This window comes from Spodoptera frugiperda, chromosome 1, assembly GCF_023101765.2.
Source record: "Spodoptera frugiperda isolate SF20-4 chromosome 1, AGI-APGP_CSIRO_Sfru_2.0, whole genome shotgun sequence".
Lineage (NCBI taxonomy): Eukaryota > Metazoa > Arthropoda > Insecta > Lepidoptera > Noctuidae > Spodoptera > Spodoptera frugiperda.
In genome coordinates this window covers 10,141,461-10,168,001 of record NC_064212.1, presented here as the reverse complement: position 1 = coordinate 10,168,001, position 26,541 = coordinate 10,141,461, and the positions used below count along the sequence as shown (strand labels likewise).

The 26,541-nt window shown below is 35.4% G+C and overlaps 1 protein-coding gene and 1 non-coding gene across 25 annotated transcripts in view; both read right to left on the bottom strand.

Moving 5' to 3' along the window:
* LOC118273731 (whirlin) overlaps positions 1-26,541 on the bottom strand; it is a 78,376-nt gene that overhangs the window by 27,484 nt on the left and 24,351 nt on the right. For 6 of the 24 annotated variants that reach the window (XM_050707792.1, XM_050707827.1, XM_050707831.1 and 3 more), the window contains exons 5-15: positions 25,554-25,707; positions 23,725-23,855; positions 19,524-19,682; positions 18,777-18,902; positions 17,633-17,799; positions 16,708-16,891; positions 13,907-14,014; positions 13,150-13,206; positions 12,476-12,567; positions 11,371-11,437; positions 1,698-1,799 (exon numbers count right to left, since the gene is read on the bottom strand). In XM_050707792.1, coding sequence (XP_050563749.1) covers positions 1,698-1,799; positions 11,371-11,437; positions 12,476-12,567; positions 13,150-13,206; positions 13,907-14,014; positions 16,708-16,891; positions 17,633-17,799; positions 18,777-18,902; positions 19,524-19,682; positions 23,725-23,855; positions 25,554-25,707 — 1,347 coding nt within the window. The remainder of the gene's footprint in view (positions 1-1,697; positions 1,800-11,370; positions 11,438-12,475; positions 12,568-13,149; positions 13,207-13,906; positions 14,015-16,707; positions 16,892-17,632; positions 17,800-18,776; positions 18,903-19,523; positions 19,683-23,724; positions 23,856-25,553; positions 25,708-26,541) is intronic. The other 18 variants (XM_050707796.1, XM_050707834.1, XM_050707848.1 and 15 more) reach the window with 10 other exon arrangements.
* Trnap-cgg (transfer RNA proline (anticodon CGG)) lies at positions 10,425-10,496 on the bottom strand. Its single transcript has one exon. It is a non-coding gene; the product is annotated as a tRNA-Pro (tRNA).

Genomic DNA, 26,541 nt, shown 5'->3' with positions numbered 1-26,541 from the left:
TGTTCGGAACAAATGATCGTGATTTGCTAAATTTACGAAGTGTTGTGGACACGGGTTGCGCGTGTTAATATCGTCCGGGTTATTGTTATCAATTATGTAGTCTATAGTAATAGTGTTATTATTTTGTTAAACATTCAATTAAGGAGTGGTTCTTGTAGAGGTGGTAAATATATGAATACCACATCTACGTAACACAATGAAATTGGTGTAGAAGAATGAGGTCGCTTTGATACTTTTGACACACATACTATCCATGTCACGGTATAATGTAAGATTTAAAAGTGAGTGGATTTGAATGTCAAATGCCCCTGCTTTACTTATCAGAAACGATAAACATGTCGGTCGTGTTTTGTTACAATATAAAATATACAACTACCTGTTACAAAGTTACAATGAATAGAGACCTCGTCTGTCTTATGTTAAAACATATTTTTATGTAAAAATGCTGTCAGTATTATTTTACATAGATTTTGTACACTTGTTAACTTCATCTGTAAACAATAAAATTGTTTCACTTGCCATAAGGTAAAAGAATCATGCTACATATAATATACTGATGTGACTGTTAAACCAGTATCCTTATTAACTGCGTATTAGACATAGCTAAGGTAATTAGACTGATATCAATTTAGAATAAGTTTATTGAATCTCGATAGTATTATAATACTTTTATAAATAAATATTGGTATATCGTTTGTTGTTGTTTTCTATTTCAAGTTAGATATTATTATTAGTAACTAGTAAGCTTATGATAATTTCAGAACCTCTTGGATATCTTAGAAATAGCTATTTTCTTTGGAAGTTATTACAATAAATTATCATCTTATCTACCTGAACTATTAAATTGTTATTAGTATAATTCGAATATCATCCAAAGAGCTAGAATAGTTTTAAGTTGCCTTAAATACCTTACTTTACTTTTACCAACATTTTTGTAATACGGCACGGATCTTATACATTCTTAACGATTAGTGGATATTTCGAAGCTGCGCTAGTAATACGTCATATAACGTTTTAGATGGACTTGTGAGATCAAGACGGCTTTGTCAGAAGGCTGGCAAGATGCCAAACTATTCGGTTACAAATGAGTTTTGGTGGATATCCACTATGTTCCGCCAAACATACATATAAACAGGAGCTTCTGCTTATTCAGCAAAAGTGTTCGATAAGTTATATCTACATCTGTGGGGAAGAAACTAAGCAGAAATTGTATTGGACACTTTCTAGATACTTCTGCATACAATGTTAGTTTTAAATTTAAACAACATGAAAGTTGTATTACTTCTTGTTGTGAATGGCATTTTCTATTATTGTTATTTGTAAATGTTTTTTAGGCAAGAAGATTATTATATATTAAGAGTTACAATTAAAGCGTGGCATAGCAAATGGTATTAAAACTCAAATAGTTTAAAAGTTAGTGGTTGGACGAAACACTCATATTTTATAAGTAATATAACTAATGTTGTTTGCTTTCGTTTAAGTTTCGTGAATAAAGTCATTGTTTCATTTAACTAAGTGAGTAGTCAAAGGTATAAGCCAAAAAGCAAATTGTTACTGGAATAGTCGTTCACAAAAACACACACACACACAAAAGATTTTTAACAATATTCGTTTAAGTAATGAATAGACAGGCACACAATGTTACCCTCAAATACATAGTAGGTACCAATGATGAAAATAATCAATAGAATACTTACGGAGTCATCGTAGTGTTGCGTGTGTAACGCGGTGGTGCTGCCCTCTCTCGAGTTGCACGGGGAAGAGTGTCGTCGAGATCTCCGGCCCTCCTCCTCGTACTCCTGCACACGAATGTGTTTTTAATATTGATGTATTAAACCAAGTATTACCTTACATTAGAACATCACGGACCAATGAATGTAAATCGCGTAAGTACAGTCGAACTAAATGTACAAAACACTAGACAGCACCGTGTCACAAATCATAACATGCATCACACTTTACACGCAAGAAAGTAATACAAGCTTCAAACTACGTAACTCTATGTAGCACACGATAAAGTTCCGTCTAGACAAGAACCTAGATAGATATTTTTTATTAGGTATAAAATGTCTAAGCTAAGGGGTGTGAAACACTGAAGACTCGCGCTTAAACTGCAGGCCGAGGGATGACCAACTAAATGTCTCGACGATTCAATTGATTTTTCACGCTATTTTTGCATGTTGGCACAGTTTCTGGCCAACGCCGCGCGGAAGTGGCAAGTTGTTAAGTATTGTTATCGTTCTAGCAGCACCTAAACTATACTAAAAATAACAAAAAGTCACATAACGCGCATACATACGACCACGATACTGGCAGAGCTTCGGACTACGCTTCACATATACCTACTTGCAAATCATAACGAAACATTGTTGATGTTGACACGGATAGCTTTGGATTGGAACTTTAATTAGTAACTAAATAAGAATGAAGTATGTAGAATCCTAATTTAAGCCAACTTATTATTGTGAAAAAAAGGCTTTTGTTCGTTAAGGCAAATTGTTATAATATTTAATAAAGAACGACGATTAAAAGAAAAACATGATTCTATCCAAGATTATTTAGACTAAGAATAAAAATGTTGTCACCATTTACTGGCACCATCTCCACCAATTACTAGCATAGAGCAACCCAATTATCAGCACCTAACCATCACTGTTAGGAATTGCATTAAAAAAAATTAGTTATGTTATTAAAATCTGTAATTATTTTTTATATAGTTAGTAAGCAGGTAACAAAACAATTACTTACAATCTAATAATACTTTTATCTGTATAAGTCGAACAAAAAAAAGCGTCACGGCCGTACCATCTTTTTCTCGAAACCATTCAGGCCAATTTCGACCGCCTATAACTTCGTTGTGGATAAAACAAGAAGCCTGAATTTTCAGATAAAACAGGCATTGTACATGGTATATTTGAATTTTCAAAATTTTAACTTAATTTAAGAATTATAACACGTAAGGTTTCAATTTTGTCACTGACTGACAGATCAAAAAGTATAAGGCATTCTAACAGATATAGAAGCAAAATGTTTGCGTAAAATTAGTATTTAGTACCTACATCAAGGGAAAAATCAAATGTAAATTCAGTCCAGTTTTTTGAATTCAACTGCATTAACTTTGTAATCCTAAATGTATGATTAGAAAGTTATTGATACAGTAAATTTCTCACACCACTTTGTAAACCCATATAAATGTATGAGATTACAAAGTTATTGATGCAGTTACATGTTTAATGAAATAATTGAATCACAAAAAAAGTGAGATACCATCAAAAACATTCTGTAAATTAAGTCCCGCATCTCATCAGTTTATGTACCGTAAAAAAATATGTGATCCATGTAATACCAAGTCGGTTATTTTATTTAGTCCCTACTTAAGAACCTTCTGTCTTAAGTTGTAATGTAAATTGTTATCATATCAATATTACTAATTTTACGTTTTAAATAAAATTGATTGACTTAGCCATCGCATGATAAACAAAGTACCTACTTTTGTTGACATAATTCGTATTAAATTGTTTAGTCTATTTCATGTAAACGAATTACGATGGTCTATTGCAATTACGTACGATGGCCAAGTAAACTTTTTTTGGACCTTTCCGTTCAGATGTTTTTTCAGTAATCAAAATGTCCTGTAATAGACTGGTGTTAAAATATTGTTGATATCAAGACATACAATTGCGCACTACTAAGACAATGCCAGTATATTATAACATTGATTTGTTATAGAAGTTGTCGTAGCTTGCATACCAACATCTTATACAAATCATACTTTAAAACGATTGAATTAGTCTGCACAACGGTGGCAGTAGTTGCAATGCGGATAAATGGGTCCATCATGTTAGATACAAAAAGGCCGGGCAAGTAATTGGGCTTTATTCTTTAGTAGCACGGAGTCTGGAAATGTGCCAGCTATATGGCATTAGGCACACCACCTAACACTTACTGTGAACAGTATATTACGTGTCAAATTTGCACCTCTGCCTATCATACGATATGCATGTTCCCGTATGTAAAAAAAATAAGAAGAGAAAATAAAATAAAAAGAAATAAGAAGAGATGATGAAATTCTAGGGAAACCAATTTATCAGCATGCTTCTGATCCAATTATCAGCACCATGCTAACATTTGGATTTTGATGGTATAAACTACTTTTACAAAACAAAATTAATTCTTTGCATAAAATAAACATAATTTACATTAAAAAATATGAAATTAGTATTTATGTACTTTTTTCCATTTATCAGCACCAGTGCTGATAATTTAGAATTTACAAATATATGCGATCCATTTATCAGCACTACGTATTTTACCAATTAATCACCAAAACCTCAAATTCTACTCTTCAGATTATCATATTATCTCAAATATCAGAGAAATCAGTAGTTTCAATATTAAATTAGTAAAATATACGATATATCATAAAATGTAAACACGTGAAATTACACGATCACAAGAAACAGGCAAAAACAGAAGAAACTGCAAGACACAAATGTTTGTTTACATAATTTCCACCAATTTGAGGTCTCAAAGTATGATAATAGCAGGATTCCAAAAACATACATTTATTTATTTATAAGTGTGGAAACCCAAATTAGTAAGTGAAAACCTTAGAATTGGTCGATTTATTCAGAGTGCTGATAATTTGGTGCAGTGCTAGCAATTGGGTAGTTGCCCCTATGTAGAATTCCATGAGAATTGCTTTGATTCAAGATTGGTTTGTTTGGAGTTATAAATGCTGAATGTATGTTCTATACTAACTAACGACGAATTCCCACGAAAAACAATTTACATTGTTTAACTTTCGTATATGTTGCACAACAAACATTTGAGATAACATCTGTTATGTCTGAGATGGATTACTTTCGAGTATGATTATCTAAACTAAACAATCTAAACATGTTCACCCATTAACTTTTAAACTAGTTTTCAACAAATTAAATGACTTGTTTTTCTTTCAAAATATTTATTGGAAATGTAACTGAATATGAAATGAAAATATCATGTCTGAAGTTCACCTGGAAAACTCATTATGATAAACATTTTATATCTTACATTTATTTGAGGTCAATGAAGAAGGAGCCATGGTGTAAATGATAAATACGAGCAGAAATATGTCCTTATACAAAAATAAATTGTATTCTTAATTGAAAGCAATAAACGGGCGCGTTCATCGTACTCAACAAATGATTAATTTTCTCGTTTTTACCTGCAATTTCATTATTTTGTGTAAAATAAATATTAGGTCAAATAATTTATGAAAATGACTAACTTGATATGACTCATAAATGCGCTAAGTACCTAGTCACAAATCATATCGTGAGATATGGTACAACTGTACAAGTATAATAAACACAAGATTGGTTCAGGAAGCTTAAACAATAGCTCTGAATTTGACCTAGCTTTTCTTGTTAATTGTATCTAAGAGAAACCAAAACCAGGTGTTGGTGGACAATTGCGTGCTACATCGAGCCGAACTCATTAGTTGTTATCGTTTAACCGGAGCCATTGAACGCAATAGTTTTACGTGTAACTATATTACAGAGTCACGCAACTGATAAAGGCTAAAGACCTTATAATTTGGAATAATATCGACCTAAATGCCTGCTCGGATTAACAAGTAAACAACCTTATTTTTGGTTACATTGAAATTAGAGTTATTTGCGTTGGCCTTTATTTAAAACAAATAAATGACAATAAACAATTTATATGAACTTCAATGACTACACTAAGGCAATGCTATATTAGAAAGTAGAAACCAATGATTGATGAATTAAACATTCAAAATTATATACAAATTCATATTTACGATTGAATTACCACAATCCGACAGCTAGGCCAATCTGATAAATGTCCATCATGTTAGTCCAAAAAGGCCACAAGAAAGAATATTCAGTCAGTATCTAGAGCACGGCATCCAGCTATTCATTACACAAAGTACTCACACTCTGTATATCTAACCTATCATCGGCATGTTCCCGCGTAAATCCTAACTGTCAACAGAGGAAAATAGGTCATTCCGGTTCTCATAGGCTACAGACTGAACCGGTACTTTTAAAACACGACTTTATCGTAGCACCTGCCTGCTACAGATCGTAGATAACGCCGAGGTTTTGTTCGTTTACAAAAGAGATCCTGAAGACTACGACGCTACGAGACGCTACGAGCGCTACGACTATGGGAAGTCGTGTTGTATACTTGATTCATATTGTGAAGTTTTCAGAGCTCATACATATTTAGTTAAACTTGGTAATACTGGGATATTAATTATAAAATTAATCAGATGTGGTCATAGATAGTAACAAAACGGTTCATTGCACTGCATCGATTAGTCCCCAAAGAGAAGACATCAACGACCTGGTTAGCAAATTGCTAATTTAATTAGCTTTATTGATCGGCCAAATGTTACTAGAGGTATAGTACCGTCGAGGTAAACGTTATTATACAAAGATATGTCTACCATATCTAGTGACAAAAACTTAATTTCTAAATAAAGAAAACAGAGACGTATGCGAACATTTTAAATTTTTCATTTATTTTGCGAGTTCTTTCTGTCTGTAATAACGAGTCTATTACCATAATATACCGAATATAATATCGCAGACACAGAATAATGATCGAATCAAATCTGGGATCTCGAACTCAGCAATCTCGTTTAAGATAATTTACGATGATCATTAGACCACAAAGGAATCTTTCGTTAGTTAAAAGAATTTGCAGACACTAGTAAATTTATCAAAGTGCTACATAGGCGATAGCACCTGCTGTAAATCCTTTAAAAATTGACCATTTTCTAGTGTTTATTCGGTGTAGTTTCAGTGAAAAGGGAGGGTTGTTAACAACAACCCTATTAATTATGCAGGACAATCCGTGGTCTATGTGGAAGTAGCTCACACCTTTCAAACTAAGAGCTATGCGGGAATTTATGCATAATGTTTAAATTATTAATTTTAAACACACGATTTCATTAAACTTATGGAACCACTCCGAGTCGCAGATGTTAAATATACACAACGTCAGTACAGCGCATTATTACACTCTCATTACGTATTATTAAATAATTGAACCGCCGTAATTTTCACGATATTCTCGCGACGGCGTTCTGTTATTGTTGCAGCTCAAACAGGATCAGGCGCTTAACAGTCACTCGTTTCAGTTAATTACAGAACCATTATTTTTTGAAACCACCCACTAAGTAAATATTCATTACAGGTTTAAAAGGTCCCCTAATTATAAATGAGGTTCCTTGTGTTCTAGGTAACTTAAAATTACATTGCATGTACACGAATTTTCCATTAGGCAGCGCACGCTTGTCTATACACAATGAATCACACGTCAACACAAAATTATTGAAAAAAGGCAATTATATGTTGAAAGAATTTCTTTTTATAAAACCAAAATATCATCAATTTAATTACATACATATTGTCGAAAATCAAAACAAATACGTTTGAAAACTTTAAAATGAAAACATTAAAACCGAAACTATTTAGAAACAATTTAACTTTATAAAGTCTTGTAATTATCACTAATTTGTACTGTAAGAGACAAAGGGTTTTTATGGAAGTAGATGGTGTACCTTGGCCATGGCGCGAACGTCCATGGGTACGTAGTCGCGAAAGGCGACGCGGCGCCGCCGGCGCGACGTCATGCCGAGCGCCCGGCGCGCCGCGCACTGATACCACGAACCGCCTATAACCACCCTTACCGCCCTTGGGACGCCTTGGGACGCGCACGCCCTACGTGCTCGCTCCACGGTTTGTTTAAGAGGCTCCCTCTTAACTTTACATTTTATGGCACACCCGCGCCAAGTACGCTCCGGAAATATTTTTAATTTTCCACGCCCTTAAATGAAATATCATTGCGGTCAATAACTGTCGCCTTTGAACCCACGAAATGTGGTTCATTTAAAAGCTTAATTAAGGGTTCATGTTGGTATTCAAACATTTTATTATGAACAAGAGGCTTAGGCTTCAAGTTATAATCCTATCTAGAAGATAAATTGTAAAATTGTTGCTGATTAAGAGTACACAGGACCCTAACCCTAAACAACTTTTACTTAAACATAAAATAAACATTTGGTCGTAAAGAAGTTGAAGGGTCCATTTATCTTTGTCTATTTCGGGCGGAAAGGTAAATATAATGATACCTGCGACTGAACGATGACAAACGAGATGCTTACGTAACAAGTTCCAATTAGATAACGTTAAGAAAGTGCCGCACGCTGCGTATAGTTATCTATACTAGCTAATTAATTACATTTAGGGGAGGATGAAGCATGATGCCCAAAAAGCCGTCTTTCTTGGCACCCTCGCTCTTATTGAACTTCATTTATAAAAGATGTCCTATATTTATTAATGAATGCTTTCTTTTGACGGTAAAAAATTATTTTCCCGGGTGGACCGCGGTATTAATATGTATTAATATTTACATTTCACGCGATTGAAACTCTCTTTTATTCGTAGCCGCGTGCATTTGTAATAGTAAGGTGTCATACGATTAAGTTTAAAACGTTTAAATAGGTTCAATATTGGCAGTAATAACTTTAATCCTAGATATAAGCTGCCTTATCTTTATGACGTATCACGGTACGAGTGCCGCGCCTCGCTGACGTCACAATATTAGATGGTTTAGAGTTTAGCCTTTAGCACTCATTAATTTTAACAAGTAAAGGTGCGGTGAAAAGTACACCTTTAATTAAATCGATATCAACCTCACCGAAGGTTAATTAAGGTTATAAAACAGCTATTCTTATTAAAATACTTTTCTTAGATAAACAGTTGGTTCTCTGTAAAATTGTAATAAATTGCTTTCTTAATTAAAGAATAATTTTTACTAGACATAAACCGTCTAAAATGTTCATAAAATTATGAACTAAATCATTTGGCCTTGTTTATAATGTCTGGTTAAGTTTCTGTTAGCCGTTAATTGACGAATAATTGTCATATTTTCCAAACATAATGCGTTAAATGTAATTAATTACGTAGGTCAATTGATCTAACAGGAATTTAATCAATTGTTGTGAAACTGGTCCTCAGAGTACCAACATATTTATATTTACTTTAAAGACAAATAATCTTGATACAGTTTGTGTATTTACAATAACAAAGTTGTTACATATTTATGAAATGATATACGTCATATGAATATCATACATACACACTCAACCTCTCGCGGGGAATTGAAAGGACACTGAAAAGAGAATTCTCGAATAGAAACGCTTTATTAATACGGAACGCGGAACATAATCAGGAAAAGGGAAAGGTTTTATACTTGTAGTCGTCGTTATTCTATGGTGTACTCATCTTTAACTGTGTAGTGTATACAGAAATATTAACTAGCAACCTTTATTTCGTACCCGCATAAAAATTAAGCAAAACTTAATTTACTTTTCAGGTTTGTAGCTAGGAAATGAGTCGTTAAACCATTACTCAACAGTGGTTAAGACTATCATAATGTAAATTCTCACTAAAAATACATATCTTTTTTAAATAAATGTAAATTTAATACCTAAACCCACGTCCATTTCAAATATAAATTCTGCGACATAACCCCAAACTAACAGACAGTCTGACAGACAGACGGATATAACGAGTCCATAACGTTACATTCCCATTCAGATTTTTCCTTAAAAATTGCTTTGGAAAAATATACCTTTTAAAAGCAGTGTGTATTTGAGGGTTAGACGAATGGACAAAGGTGTCACGGCAATAGAAGTACTTTTGAAATTCAACTGGCACGTTGCCACGGCTTTCTATACCTTTGCCAACATTATTATATAAAAATAGCACTAACTTAGGTTAGGTAATTTTTTTAGGCTTTATGCGAACTAGTTTATATCCTTCATCATTATAATCATCATAACTGCTGAACATAGGCATCCCTAAATGACTTTCAAGTAGGCCGGTTGGAAGCGACCTGCATCCTTACAAGTCTAAAATCTGAGTATTTTAGGGATAAAGCCTATGCTAAGCCTAAGCTAAAACTAGGCTACGTCGTCTGTGGAAGTAATATCCGTCGCCGTATTAAGTAATGCTACTTAAACCGACCGTATTTTTTATCCTAAAATCGGCATTAATCTCTGAAGGACGCATTTGGATAACTTTTTAAAATTTATTTCTAGCTAATAGGTTAATAACTAAAATAATTGATGTGGTTAATTAGAAATCCTAAAAAAAACAATGCCTATTTGTTCATAATAAGTAATTAATAATAATTAATTAATAGCTTATTCTTTTAGTAGCTCTTATTATTTTTTTCAATGCGAAATAGTCGTTTTAATACTTTTAATGTAAAACAAAATAAAATGAGTTATTTTCTTTTATATCTATGTATATTCATATTTAACATTTTCTAAATAAATCACATACAAGCGATTAACAAACAAAAAGATAAAAATATCAAAAATAAAAAGATAACACACAGGGCTCGTCCGGGATTTGAACCCGGGACCTCTCGCACCCGAAGCGAGAATCATACCCCTGGACCAACGAGCCGATACAGCAACGTGCGAAAATAGTAGTCTGAACAAACGCCCTGCACTACACTGTTATCAATGACGTCACAATTGTTTAAATAACATTAGTCATCCAGAATTATGACTAGTCTACACATGACGAATTAGTACTTGAAGATATTTATTACTTAGGCTTTAAAGTGGTTATTGTCATCGTTGAGATTTTGCATATTTTGAAATATCGCACATACATCGACAGAGTAATGAAAACGTTTTGCAAGAGAAGAATACTACTTGTATCTAGTCTATACTAATAGAGTCGAAAGAAAACACTGTTATTGGCCGCTATTACCAAATTAGTATTTTCGGACAGTCAAATTGCCAATTTTCCCCATTGATCTATCTCTTTGTGAGATAAAAATTATTAGGTAACAGAATTTTGCCAGATTTACCCATGAAATGCAATATACAGGAAATAACGGCCATATTTGTGAGCTGTTTTAGTTCTACTCGCTAGCCGTTATCGACTCATGCAAGAAAATGTGAGATACATAATAGTTGTACAGTGGTAGTGCCGAGGTGCCACTCCAGCAAAAGCCAATGAATTCTTTGCAAATTCCAAATCAGTGAAATAAAGTACTCTTTGGCAATGAAAGGTACTGATGTAATGAAAGCAATGCATCACCTGCTTCAGTAATTGTTCTGTGTTTGGTTGTATCATGACAATGTGATCAAGCTTAAAGGACTTGAACATGAGCTAGAATAGCCGTTGATAAAGATTGATACAATTATCAATATTAAGTGTGGTCTGTGATGAGAACGCGAGTGACACCCAGGACACTGCTATAGACAAGGCGTAGAGAAGTGAATGTGGTCGACAAGATAAGTGTAGAAGGTAATTCTGGCAAAATCACCTCGTGCGGGGGCTCCAGGTCGTCGTCCGGGGGCGGCGCGTCGCTGGGCCGCCACGCGCGCCCGCTCCTGCCCCATACAACACCACCGTCACATCAACAGGCCTTCACACATAGCTACTCCAGCAACTAGTTCACACATAACACCATACGATAACACACAAACTCAACCATCAGCCGATTGGAACCATTGGGAGCTTTTAAAGGGACGTACTTGCGAAACCATACGAACCTATTCTTGTTATGTTTATGTTTACAGATGTCCATGTTCCTACTCCTAAACAGTTACGTTGCACTGAATAAAGCAAACGAAAAAATTTACGCACTTGTGCAGCGAAACTTAATCGAGTAATTCGTGTCTTTTTAGAAACTGAGAAGTAGCAGCGTTCGATATTTCCGCATCCTTATAATAAAACAAATTCCATGCAAAAAATCACCAAATCTACACCTTCCCTTCCCTAAATGAATATGGGTTGCAACAATAATAAAAAAGTACGTTAAAATTGTTCACCAATTTTGAAACAATTTCGCAAAATTAATGTAACATAAAAATAGAAATGATGCTTTTGCATCGATTTTATAGGCCCATAAATTGAAAGCACCCCTTACTTACGGATGCAGGACATTGGCACTAAACCGCCGGTGACAATAAATGGGAACGTTTATGCTCTCATAAAACAATCGATTCCAATACTGAATAAAAGTGGAAGTGTTTGGCGACCAGCCAATGAGATGCTCGGTTCGCAAGAGTGAGCGCTGACAAGGGGTAGTGGAAAACTGTGGGTTATTTTCGCTGTGAGATGTAAAAGAGCGGACGAAAGCGAACGCTCGACGAGGACTCAGCCTTTGCTTTCGCACTTTAATGGTACTTTAACGTTTAAGCGTCTTTATGAGAGGCCCCGCCGGCGATGAGGGATTTACGCCTCGCTCATTAGAGAGGTGCGGTTTCTAGCGCTTGCAGCTGTCTGATGCAGCGCAGCCACAACTCAATGTCAAATTATTTGTATACCCTTCCGTTTTCACAGAAACCACAAAATCAAAGTAAATTGTAGTGTAAAGAGCTCTAGCTATGTTAATCTAAGTGTGGTCAGTCATATAATGAGGTCACCTGTAAGCATGGTCATGCGGTGGCAGGCCCAGGCCGGAGTCCTCGGAGGGCGAGCGATGGTCGGCTACGAGAGGTGCCTCCGCCGGTCCCTCCTATAACAATAACCCGCAACCTGACCCGAAAGCCCCAACACTTTCAACCACTTCTCATGTGAAACTTACGTTGAACTTACTAACTTGGTTATTACTTAGGGACTTCGAACTCCTTAGTGGTGTAGAACTACAAAAACACTACTATATAATACAATTTTAAAAACCCCTAAACGAAGATAAAGGAATTTAAGAAGATATTTCAAACGCTTGTGGTTGACATAGTGTTAAAAATACGCGTAAATAATTATCGGTCACCATTAGTAACCTCAGAGTGTTGTAAGAGTCTTACATTATTCAGGCCTGACCATAATGGTGTTTCATTGATGTTTAATGATTCTTACGTGTTATTGAATTAATGGGTACATTAATGAACCATTTATAAACAAAGCTCAATCTACTTAGAAAGCAATCAAACTATTACATCGATGGAACATGCAGAGACAAGGGCGTACTCGGCCATCCTTTATAGTCCGTATATTGTTTAATGTATAACCGCCATGTATTGCTTTAAGAAGTATGGAGTTGGGAGCAGCTGTGTACGTCCATGTACAGTCAAGTGTAAAGTAAAGCGTGTGCACTTACCGGGTCGTGCAACTCATGCATCGTCGAGGAGGGTAGCATGTGTCGCTCGGGACCCCGCTACCAACAAATCGTAAGCATCAACTAAGTTTGTGCAAATGATATTGCACTGAGATGTTAACTTCGTGTTCTTAGAAAGAAAGGATAATTATGAATTCATCTAAACTATACATTGTAATGTCTTTCATTTTGCAGCGCAGCTGTGTGAATTTAAAAGTACTCAAGTGATGTGAATGTAGATGTAATTTTTGCCTGTTGATTACATGAAAATCCAAGTTCAACTTAGAAGCATTACTTCGAGGTATTAATTTTAGGTATTAAGAAACGAAACGAAAGGTATAATTTATTAAACCAACTTAGTTATCTTGTAGTAGGCAGAAAAACATCGTTTAAATTAAGTTACTCGGAGCAATCTTGCAGAGGGCGGAATCCTAATTAGGCACTGCAGGTAAGGCACAGATTATAAAATTGTAAGACGAAAGCCTGCCTAATAAACTCGAAGAAAATACGTCTTTATTTTTCGCTGAAGAAGAGATTAATTGTGGCAACGTTGTGAAGTGGGATTTACATAACTCTATTTTTTTAGTTTGTAAAACTTTTATAAAAGTATTTTATTTAGTAAATACACTATTTAATGTGCGACTTTCCTTCTTTTTATGAATTTGCATTAAATGTCCGAATCAACGTAGTCATTTCCAAACAATCTAATACGTGGTCTTGCCAAGAATGATTAAGTTATTTGAATAGAAACAGTAATTACCTTGATATGGTGGTCGACGGGCTCCTCGCCTCTTCTGTAGACGAGCTCATCAAACCTCGCTCTATCCTCTGGTAGCATGAATTCCCTTATCTCCGTAAGAAGAGTGTACTGGAAAGGAAACTCTCATGTATTATTTGAATACAGAAATAACGATGAAAAACTAACACGACCGAAATTATTGTTGGGGTTACGAGCGAGAAAATGTAGGTTAAACAGGTAGATAGAGAAACAAAAGGGTTCTGCTCTCGTGGAATATTCTGTAATCCGGTGTAAAACAGACGGTATCATCAACATTCAAAATTTATCTGTATTGTTGCGGTATTGTAATCAAAATACATATGTACCTACAAAAATAATGTGGGTACCCAGTCATCGTAACTATTGTGACTAAATCACGGGTGCTTAGTATATATGTACAATATTGTCAGCTAGTTATTTACTGTAGTATTATTGTAGTAGGTACTATGTAGTATTGATGGTAATGCTTGCACCCCACGGTTTAATCCTTTTGCTACGGTCCTTCGTTTCGTGACGTAACCATTTACCGGTTAGTTACTTTGAGAAAAAATGTTACACGATCCAATGGAAGTTATGTATCTTTATCTAATTATTAAAGTTTAACTATATATTTTTTATTCTAGAAGAAATCATCAATTAAATTATGTATGTATGTAATAACTAAGGAGATGTGACGAGATCAACTCATTTTAAAGAAAGACGAGTAGTTAGTACATATCTTATTAAAAAAATAATGAAACTTTCAAATTACTTAGGTACTTAATCATTTCATAAAACATTAATGAACAGTAGCGTGGCAGCTAGCTGAAAGATAAATTATTGTTTGGTAATGTGATGAGCGTGCCTGCACAAGACATAAGTTAGACCGCGTGTGATTGATGATAATGTATTGATGTACCTACTATACGCTCACTTCTTGACGTGCCACAAATTACTTGAATACTATAAAATCGCGTGGTGGGAGAAAATACGACGGCATGAGATGTCTCACTGAACAAAATTCGGTACGTATTGAATAATGCAACACTAGACGTCGAAGTAAAGGCACTCTCTATGTGCTCGTTCAATATAGAATGCTAGCGAAATTAGTGTCTATTGTGAAGAAAGATGGATCTATAAAGTTGAAATGGATTCATTTTATTTTTCAGCAGATATTTTATGTATTTTAGTATATAGTTAGCCTAGTAATATGTGTTCTGTATATATACATGTGTATCTAAAACTATTAATATAATCTTTCTCCTTATAAAGTTTGGCAGAACGAGCAAGTTTATTTACGAAGTCACTTAAACTGGATTAGAGCAAAGTAAATAATGTATTTACCACTAAAAGTAACTAGTCATATCTACCTACGTAGTGATGGCTTAATCAATTGATCGGCCTATTTCCGAACCTCTACTTCATATCGAGAGATTCGATCGAAATAAATTGGATTTCTGTTTATCAATAAAATCTAGTTTCAGGTAAAGCTAAAGTGGGTTGCACAAACTGCCATTCTGTACTTTAATAAGTGAACAACTAACGTAATCAACAAGTACGAACATTTTGATTACAATTTGTATTTTAGCTCAGTTCGTGAGTTGAAAGATAAACCAAGAATAATTAACAACGATCTCATTCCGAATCAATTGATATTGTATAAAATCCAAGATACAGAACTCAGCCGAGAAAATAAACGTTAGTTAATACGTGATTTGAATGGAATGTATTTATGTCTCCGTCGTACAACTGTAAAACTACAAATGTAAGATAGAGACGAGCCTATACAATTTCCACGCCTAAATTAGCCAGTAGTAATCCAATACATTATTCTTATGTTACAGCTTTTCCTTATTGCTTACGGGACAAAAGCCTGAGCGACGCACACAAATACTTTCATTAACATTTAGTGGATGTAAGTATTAGCGCAGAACGTCCCGAAATAGGGATCAGAGGGGCCAAGATAATAGGGTCGATAGAGGACAATCTGTACTTCGGCAAAGAAAGAAGTCTTTGAAAGTATCCGAAACTGTTAACATACATTATACTTTTATGAGGTTGTTTACTCTGTATTATTTTGTGTTCGCATTTCTGTTATTTATAGCTTTCCATACCTAATACGTGAAAACATATCTTCTGAGTCATAGTGACTCACTAGATCGAACGTTCTCGAATCGTTTTCCTTTTAAGGATTCGTCCATTAGTCATAAACTATGATTAAAAGTGACTAAAATGGTGATATGTATGATTAGAAAAAGATTTTGAGTAAATAAATATATGTAGATTTGAATCAATATTTACCATCCTGATTAATTATTATGAAATGATATGTTTCTCTTTACATTATCTGATTGAATTAATAAATCACAAATAACTAGTAATCACTGTAAGCTTAACCTGCAGTGTTTATGTAACCACAGCTGAATCAAACCGTCACCTAATTAACTACATAAGCTGTCACCAGATATGTATGTGGAGTGACCTAAATACCGCGGGTCGCGGATTCGCAGCCTGTTTATGAATTGTGGGGTCGATTCTCACACTGGCTTAAATTTGCATACAGCTATAAATAAAACCCTTGTTTACCGCTGAATAGAAATACACACACGAGTCTAATCCACGACGTGAGGCAAATCTTATGATTTTTGTCTAAACTCTAAATCTAATAAACCTTGTTTTTACGATACTGTCAGCACGAATAATTCTTATGGGATGTCTATTCCCTTTAGGTTAGTTAAGGTGTAAGGTGTAGCGTGTGTAATGATTTTATTCCAAATATTTTCAGAATTAATACTACAAGTTACCTTCTGCGGCGTATCAAGTAGGTCTCTGACAACAGTGAGGAAGGAGTCCGGCGTGAGTCTCCTGGAGGCGTACTCCTCCATGTAGTAGGCGATGGCCGGCAGGTCGCACTGGGGCAGCAGCGACCGAGCTTTCTGCTCCACCGCCGTCGCCGCAGCACCACGACGCTTGCCCCAACCACTTATTCTACGACAAATATTTATTACAATTAATCAACATTTATCATATCAGCCTATACCTACACACTGGAAGACATTAACTTCTTTCTTATCGCTTGACAATACCCCATGTACCTCGTCTTTCACATATTAAGGCGCTTTCCAAATCGATGAACCGAAATGGAGAGAACATATTTTTCTGCTCCATCAGCTACCGGTTCCCTTTACTTCTTTAGCATATTAATTCAATGAGCTATGTGTCATAAGGAACTTAACTCTGAATTTCCTCGGTACAGATCCTTATGCTTCAAAAAAATCGAAGCATATCTTGCTCATCCACATTTCATAACAACACCTAAAGTTCTACACCCCACATCCCAATTAGATACAAAAAAGTAGGAATAATAACCATTGCTATACAACGCAACAATACTGTCAGTATTCTGGGAAATGTAATTAATAACAAACAATATAATAAATGCCCCGTGGAATTTGATATGGGACTTGCCAAAAAAAAACTCAACATTCATCCGTTCATTAAAACGAAAACCATAATTCACTTGGGCTGGCCTACCCTTTTGTTGCCAAAATTGTTTTGTTTCAAAAGTATGCTTTAAACTTTTTAACAATCTGCAAGTTTCATACGTGCCTGTGATACTTGGAATATTGAAATGTGTCCTAAGCATTTCTCTACTAGGTCAACACTGAGACTTAACAAATTCTAGTTAATGACTGATTTTGAAAAGTGAAGAGATGATCTTTAAGATACCTTGGAGCCGCCTCTCGTTCCCCGTACGCAGTGCAAGCATGAGGCACCTTCCCGACGTCTCGCACCACCAGTGACATACGCTTGTGGTACTTGAGCTGTGCGACTGCCTCATCGTGCGTCACATCGATGAACGACTGATTGTTCACCTCCAAAATCTGGTCCCCAACCTGATGGAAGAATGAATTTAATATAATTATAAAATTATCCGCTTTTATTGTTCTAAAGGTAAAAATAAGAGCATTTGTAAACTACTAGGTTATATGTATATATCTTAGATATCTGTAGTTGTCCGTATTCCTAATTGAACAAGAGCAATAAATTGGAAATGAAAATTTAATGAAAATTCTTGGAAAATTGTTAGTGGTCGAAGTTTGAAACATTATGAAGTACGGGTTTAGTTACGTAGCGTGCAGAAAGCGTGGGTTCGAGCCTCGAACTCAAATGCTATAAATTTGCCAACACACCTCGCGCTACTGCCCGCGACACCAGCCAACTATTAATATTTGTTCAACTAAGTTATTCTACAATATCTTAGTCCTCTAAAAATAGACTTCATTTAGCAGCGATGTTGAGTGTCATTTCCATAGAGCTGCAAGTTTAATGGGAAACAAACGAGTAATTTAGCCGACTTTGAAGCGCCCTCAGCTGGCACTAACTTCGATGCATTTCCTTCTCACAAGGCCTCTTGCCTGCCGTCCCCGCAAGTTTCTCCGAGCTGGGTGTCGCGTTAATTTACAACGAATTGCACCAAACTTAGCGCACTAAATTGAGATTTATATTCACAGTAAACTTACTCTATGTACTTTAACAGAACGAAGTTATGTTTGGAGTTGTTTTTATTCATTTTTTTATTTACAACATTTCATTCAATAACATTTCACAAATGAAGAATCATATGATATGTAGGCTAGACATACATTGTCGTCTCAGATTTCCTCCTTTTATTTGACGTATAATATACCTAGTTGTCATTCTTTCACATTGAGCCCTTTGGTTATTTATCAAAGTCAAAATAAATGTAGGTACTGCGAGCAGCGGTGTGAAAGCAATCACATTATTAGACTTTCAAGAATATTATGTTTCATTTCCAATTTGCTCAAACACGTGAACGGTTAAAATAAGATTAATATGGAACGATAATTACCATAAGTCCCGCTCTGTCTGCAACGGAATCCTTGTCGACCCCGGTGATATAGATGCCGAGGTTGTACTCCAGCCCTCCTCTTATCATTAGTCCTAACGACTGTCCTGGCTCTATACAAAGGTCGACCTGCACATAAACTCATAGATTAGCTATTTATTACGAAACATTAGTCCTAAACAACTTACATAAGTATAATGAAAATGCGTAGTACATACGAGAAAATTCATGGCATTTCGGATAGAACATTAAGGAAATAGCTATTAGGGAAACGCTTGGCACGTTACGTGATTATAATGTAAAGGCCCATAAACACGTAATCTGTGCTCACAGCGGCTCAAGAATGGCTTCATTCACCAAGCTGTAGTATATTATGATCAGGGTCATGCGTGATGCCCGCCATGTCACGGAGATCGATGCGAGCGTTGCGGCCCAACGTCATTACAACCACTAACGACAGAATTCTGTGGTGAGTTGACTACGATTAGCATACCACAAAGCCACCCACCCTCTGCTAACCTCAATATGCAATGACATTAAATATTTACGAGTTGCGGAATTGACTATAAAATTTATGATGTCATAAATTAATTTACGCGGTTTATAAGCAACTGTCGTCATCGTTGATGATTTTATCAATAAGTAAATGACGTCTACGGATACATTGTGGCATAGATTGTCGTTCACAAATATCAGATAGGTATTTTAAGTTATAGTTACTGGTTAAACTCTTTTCTAGTATTATCTCACCCTACGTACGGAGCGGTCTTTGCTAGAGGACCGCGGTGGACGCAGCGGCGGCGGCGATGCGGGTCGGCCGTACCGGTCCATCCACGAGCACGAGGCCCGGCCCACCAGCGCGCCCGCTGTCCGCACCGTCATCGTCAGCTGACGACACGATTTCAGCATCTATTGAAACATATACAATTTAAAGCAAAGGGATATAACCAACAGCTGTCAGAAATTGGTTCAATAAATTTAAAAATACTAATATTAAAATGCCGACTTTCTTATTAAATAGTAAAACATATTGGATCTTCCTTCACGTACACAAAATATACATACTCGTACATAGCTAGAATAACACAAATTTTATTTTGTATCGCATTAAATTTTACGTTCCACATAAATGTGCCGTTATGCCATCCAATACCCATAAAGTTACTTAAGGTCATATAAATCTTGACAGTAGATACATATTCAGGTTCAGCTTTAAAAGTAGAAGCATGTAGGTGAGTTCTTTGTATTTACCGTAAGATTGACTTTATTATTAAAGTTATTGAACATGCGCTACACAAAAATACACATATATGCCTAAAAGTATTGCATATAAATTATTAGATATAGATGTACGGTATAGTTTTGCAGTCCCGAGTTATAAATATTATATATAGCAACCCGGTTATGCTATGTTTAGGTACATAGTTCCTAGAAAGAAATGCTAGGGTTAGGCACGCAATCACCCTAAAATAGGGCAACTTTATCAAAGAGACCGTCAGTAAAAAATTGCAAGGGTTGCTCAAAAAAAGGTCTACGTACATGGGTCATTTTCGCAAGATGTTCGTTGGAGTACAGTACCGTGTTATATTGTATGAATATTCTTGTAGAGTGAGTAAACCAAGATTTTACGACTAAAGTTTGTCGAATTACGCTTTTACAATTTGCCTACTCTTTAGATTGGCTCCATTTCCACATACATTTGAAAGTTTAAAAGTAAGTTTATCCGCAGTTTCGGGTTCATTTAATAAAAAGCGTCTACTTTTATTTGTGTGATAAAATCTTGTCAGCTGATAGTTCGCCCCAGTGGAGAAACGGTCGGGACAGCCTGGCGACATTCAGCCAGCCGGCGCGGCGCTACTGCCCGCTCCCTATCTGACATAAATAGGTACATTTATAAAACTGCCACATGCTTTTACGTAATATACCAAGTTAGATGAGATATATCACAGACAGCTAACAATATTTTCCTGACTCTACTGGTTTTGTAAAATATTAGGACGTACGTTTATTAAATAAATACAGCGGTGGTTACAAAAACAGGATAGTGGCTAAAGATAAAAGTTAATGATATGTATGAATAACAAAATGTCTTTGTAACGGAACAACTATAGTCGTGTTTTACAAAAAGGTCTCAGTAAATGTCAGGAAGCGACATCGTAAATCAAGCGATATCGTCAAGTCGGAAGGAAAAGTCCGACAACGTCTGCAAAAGTAGTGCCGCTTACCTGACCCACGCGGCACCCACTACACCAACTATTTATCCAGTATCTAAATTATATTCCTAAATATTTTGCAACGTTTCAGAAAATACACATTTTCTATGAAATATATAGTAACGTTATTATCCAATAAGACTTCTACAGAAACACTCATGAACATTAACAATAACTACAGAAGATGAGCACTTACTAAATGAAGCTATTATAACTTAGGAACAAGTAACAAAATATAACAGCCATTGCCAATATCATTCCAAGTACAACACTCGATTGTTCCTTCGAAGAAAATGATAAACTTTTCCGAAAAGAAAATAAAAGCTATAGATTTGGAACTTTCACCTGAATTCTCTTAGAAATGTATAGGAGTTATTTAACTTTATTTAATAAAGTCAATACTATTGTTTACCTAAACAAACTTCTGTACAGAACAATTAGAATCAAAATCGATCAGAATCATTTATAGGGTAGGTACGTATTTTCACAAAAAAAGTAAATATTACCAAAATAAGTACCGTAACTAAATAATTTATGTTACAACTTTTACATAAAAGTTCTAGTAAGCTCGTTTTTACGTCAGACAATAAAGATAAAAAATATTATGTATTTGCAATATTATAGGATAAAAACATACATAATATAATGTACCACGTTATGTTCTGAAAGTATTCTTTGAGACAACTGTTTTGTCTTACAAATCATACCCATAAGAAACAAGCTTTATTTTTTTTTAATCAAGAACAATATCAGACTTATTTTTTATCGGAAAAACGAAAGTACCTCGAAACTAAAACTGGACGTATGGAAAATATAGTGTATAATTAATTTGAAAGAAAAAAAAAGGTCTCGGTATGCCAGCCACTGCAGTCAACAATACAAAGGAAATAGAAAACGTCCCTCTATCGTGTCCAGTTGCCATTTTTAAAACAACAGCAATGTCTGTTTGCATGTCGAATATATTCTGGCTGCAGTGAAATGTAAATGTAACGTATACTTCAAAAATACTGAAGGACTTTCTTTAAAAACCAACTGTTTAATTTAATAATGTTTAGCTGGCTCAGTAATTAATCGTAAAAGGTAATTTATAATGATGCATTTTTACTTTTAAACGAAACAAACATAGCATGTAATGTTTATTTCATTCGTACGCCATTCAAAACTCTTATTTGAGAGTGTATATTACTCCCAATTGAACAATCAGCGGCTTTACGGACAAACTAGACGTCGGCTCAATGAGGCCATTTGTATACATTTTACATCAATTCACCCCATTTGTTATTAGATTCGGCACCATTTGAGCAAAGGGATAAATTTTTAGCAGTGGACCATGTATTACAACCTACTGTTTTTAAGTAAATTAATACTTAGTCCGTACCACAAGTATGAATGTAGAAACCGATTTTATTACATGTATTTATCCTGTAATACTTTTCACTACAGAAATACGATTTCTATTTCCCGATGTCGCACAGTGCGAGTCGATATTAAACACGTTCACTTCGAGTTCCTTGTGACAGATAAATATATTGCTTAGTATGTTAGGTACCACGAGAAATATTTATTTTCAGATACTTACATACCTAGTGTTGTCACTTCTTTAAATCGTAAGAGAAGGACTCAAAACACCGTCTAAACAAAACTTTGCAAGGAAATACCTTAATTCCAGCTTGGAAAGCTTAAAATTTTAAAAAGCTTTTAGCGTTCATCACTACATGTAATATGCATAACGTTAACTCCCTAGACCAGGCTGCAATATAAATCACATAATTATCATCCGGTAAGTGTTTTCCACGGCGTATGAGAGGATGAGCTCGTCTGCGCTTGCTAACACTTTGTATAATAACGTCACTCGAGTGTTCTACACTTTTGTACCTTCTGTAATTATTTTTTCTCATTTACATTCTACTGCCGCACCGAATAAGCAATGTTCAGTTTTCATTTGAGATTTAATCTAATGCAATAAACACAAATTATGAGATGTCATATTTATACACTCCCTCACTTACGAAACCAATAAAACTGTCCTTTGTGTATGTGTGTTTAGGTCTTCGAAAACATACATAATTAAAATTTATCTCATGAAATCCGAACCAAAAAAGGCAAAAGAAAATAGCCGCAGCCCACAACAAACCAAGCTGTAAGGTGTAAACCTGCATTAATATCTTTGTGTAAATTGACCGAGATCCCAAAAAATTAATGGTTCATTCAGGAAAACCGAGAGCCTTTTGTTTTGGCAGGTATGTTGGAGTTAAATGTTTAAAATATTCTTAACAGACGAACTGTTGGGTAGTGAAGGCATTTGGCGCGCGTCACTTACGGTCATTTGGCTTACCGTCAGGACAGAGTGCCAACAGCAACAGGTCTCACTTGAGCCTCCTCATATATAGTAATCACCGTGTAATTCACAGATATCAACCGCCAACAATATGCTAATGTGGAATCCAAGTTAACGAGGTGTTTGACTAAACTAAGCTGATGAATAGGCTCACTACCAAATTAGATACTAAAACAGATCTTAGTAACATTTACAAACAATAACATTAAACAAATGGCTCACGATTGTTATTTTTGTTAATAACGCGGTCATTACGTTCGTTCACTACTATTATATCAATAAACTACAATATGAACGCGGTTGTAAAAGTTACAAAATGTACACGTGTACACGATGTCAGATATATTTTATTTCTGCAGGTCTAGGTAAGTATCAGGGCATCTTATACAGAATATCTTACCTTAAGAGCATCTTCATGCGAGATCCCGGAGAACGGAGTGCCATTGACTTGTAAAATGGAGTCCCCAGGGCGCAGACCCGCACGCTCCGCCACCGAACCTTCTTCCACTCTCGATATGTACACACCTACGCCTAAATATTATTACATTAACTAAAATTTATACAACTACATTACAACCAGCCAGTGAAGCAAAATTAAAATTAACAAAACTTTAATAAAACAAAATTAACAGAAATTCGAAATTGCTCCGTAATAATATGGCGCCAAAATAAAATAAACGAATCCATAGACAATTCTAAAAGTTTTTGTCTTAGAACGCTAATAGAACCTTCTTTGAAAACCACAATGCAAAGCTGCTCTTGTCCACTTTTACAGCATATTCAGGCTGAATAAATTCAGATATGAAACTCGTATAATTTGAAAACTGTGCTACAATGTAACCTCCACAATGGGGCTTTATGCAATATAAACTGAGGAGGATCTTATTTTGTCTCTGAGGTTGGATATTAAAACTATGTGAACTTAAGAATATGTTGTACTTACTAACGTGTCTACAAAATTACATAATAGGTATTTTTAATTGGGATATTTTTAAACGTAGCAAAATATATTTACATAAAAGAAACTACTAATAAGAGTCTAGAAGCTATGCGTTTTTTTAGATAGTTTCTGTATCCTAATCTCAGGATTTCATCGCAATTTAGTGACAAGAAATTTATTGTTTTCAACTATAAAAAAAAATTGCGTTATTATTTATGTATGTATTTTATTCGACGTGCAATTTAAAAATATTTTCTTATGGGTGCGATTCCCGGATAATAGCCGACAAGCAGTTTCTCGTAAGAGGTTTTATGCAATTTAAATAACCCGCCGCGCGCCGCCCTGCCGTCTCGTCTGCCAGTCGAGCGGGATTATCGTTTGAAGTTGCCACAAGCAACCCAACCCGAATAAACAAGCAGAATGGTATTTTATATTCTTTTAAAACTTTGACTTAAAATCGCTGCTAAATTCAACTTAAGTAGTACAATATCGAGTACAGTCAGTACAGTTGTCTCAGATATACATCATAACCATGTAGATATCTATGTAATATGACACACCAAAATCTATTAAGAACTGAAATAAGCCGAGATATGTATACATAAATCATAACATAAGCAAACAGCAAAAAGGCACTACTTCTCCCTCAATCTGACAAATCACAAACCAAATCAAGAATTAACATACACACAAATGCCTTGTACGTATTCGATTCAATATACACAAGGGATTGCCATCACCAATAAAGAAAATTGTAACGATTCATATACACGTAAAGCGTGTTTCACAAATAGCATGGGGTCATTGTTTAGGTACTGATCGCTCTCAGAGCTATTTGCGTACCTCCCACGCTTGCTAATAATCGATAAATCGCTCGTTCCTAGCCTTTCGTGATAAAACAAACTCACAATTTCAGCTACAGAGAATACAGTGATCAATGAACGATAGGTATTTTATCTGAAAAGCCGCCATCGCACTGTTCGAAATGCTACCAAAAATGTATGAAACAATTTCGCTATGTCTGCCTTTGATTTATTTTAATATATTTGGCACCGAAATAGGTTTTGTTGACTATTTAAGCCTCGGTTATTACTCTATTTTTGTCTGGCAATATATCAGAATGTAAGAGACAGTTGCGTGTATTTTTTTTACGCGTAGACAAAACATTCTACTAACGGTTTTCTGTTTCACGTATCCGCTTATAGCAAATAAACGGTTCATCACGTGTTCGCTGTCTGTCTGACAAGGGTATTACACTGAGAACATTTTATCCAAGGAAGGGTTCCCACCTGCCTCCTTCCCGCCTTTGACACAGATGCCAAAGCCATGCGAGTCGGCAGGGTCTCGGCTCATGGTGACGGTTCGCGTGGCGGGTTCCGCCGGCGGCGGCGGCGCCCCACCCGATGAGTACGGTCGCTCTCGTTCACCCCCTCGGTATATTGCCTGTCGACAAACATCATATATTAGCAACAATAATTACCAGCAGCAAGAAGCTATACCTTCTTAATTACAGACGTGCCAAATAACGTCTATCGGTCTTGGTAGATAAACAATGCTTAGATGTAGATAATCGTGTGCTGGCTTTCTCTTATCTAACTTAGAACTGGTGCTTGCCAAGGATCAATTTGTAAATCAGGCCGCCCACGGTCCTACGTGCCTCGAAGAGGACAAAAAGCCGTCAGCGGTCCCAGATGGCAAATAACATCTATGATACAAGTAGGCGCAGTCGTAACGCTAACCACCAGACTACTTAAGATTTAGTGCTGACCCCTAACTCAGGTGATGTGAGATAAGATGGTAAATATTTTAAAACAGTTTATTTTAATTATTTTAATACAATAAGTTCTCCACGACCTCGAGTCCGTTAAAACAATTTATTTAATTGTTTCTACTAGCTTTTATAATATTACCGCATCGTTATACTACAAAATACAACTCATACATATAATCTGACTATAAAGTTTTTCTTACATTTAAAGATTCGTTCATATTTAATACTTAAACTAAGATTGTGATTGGCCCAAAGCGAAAGCTGTGAGCCCTTCGCTCAAGAGACGCTTGTTAAATAATTACCGAAGGTAGCAGCTTATTATTGCCTAAAAAAACTTTTGGGCTATGAGAAAGACAAAAACGCGAACAATTTCTTAAGAGTATAGCATAGAAAGCGTAACGAGTTAGAACAGTTTGATATTAGTAAGAAAATAATCTTACTATGTCAGATTCATTTCCATGATTCCAAAGTCCAAATAAATATTTAAATCCCCTATACATTAACCT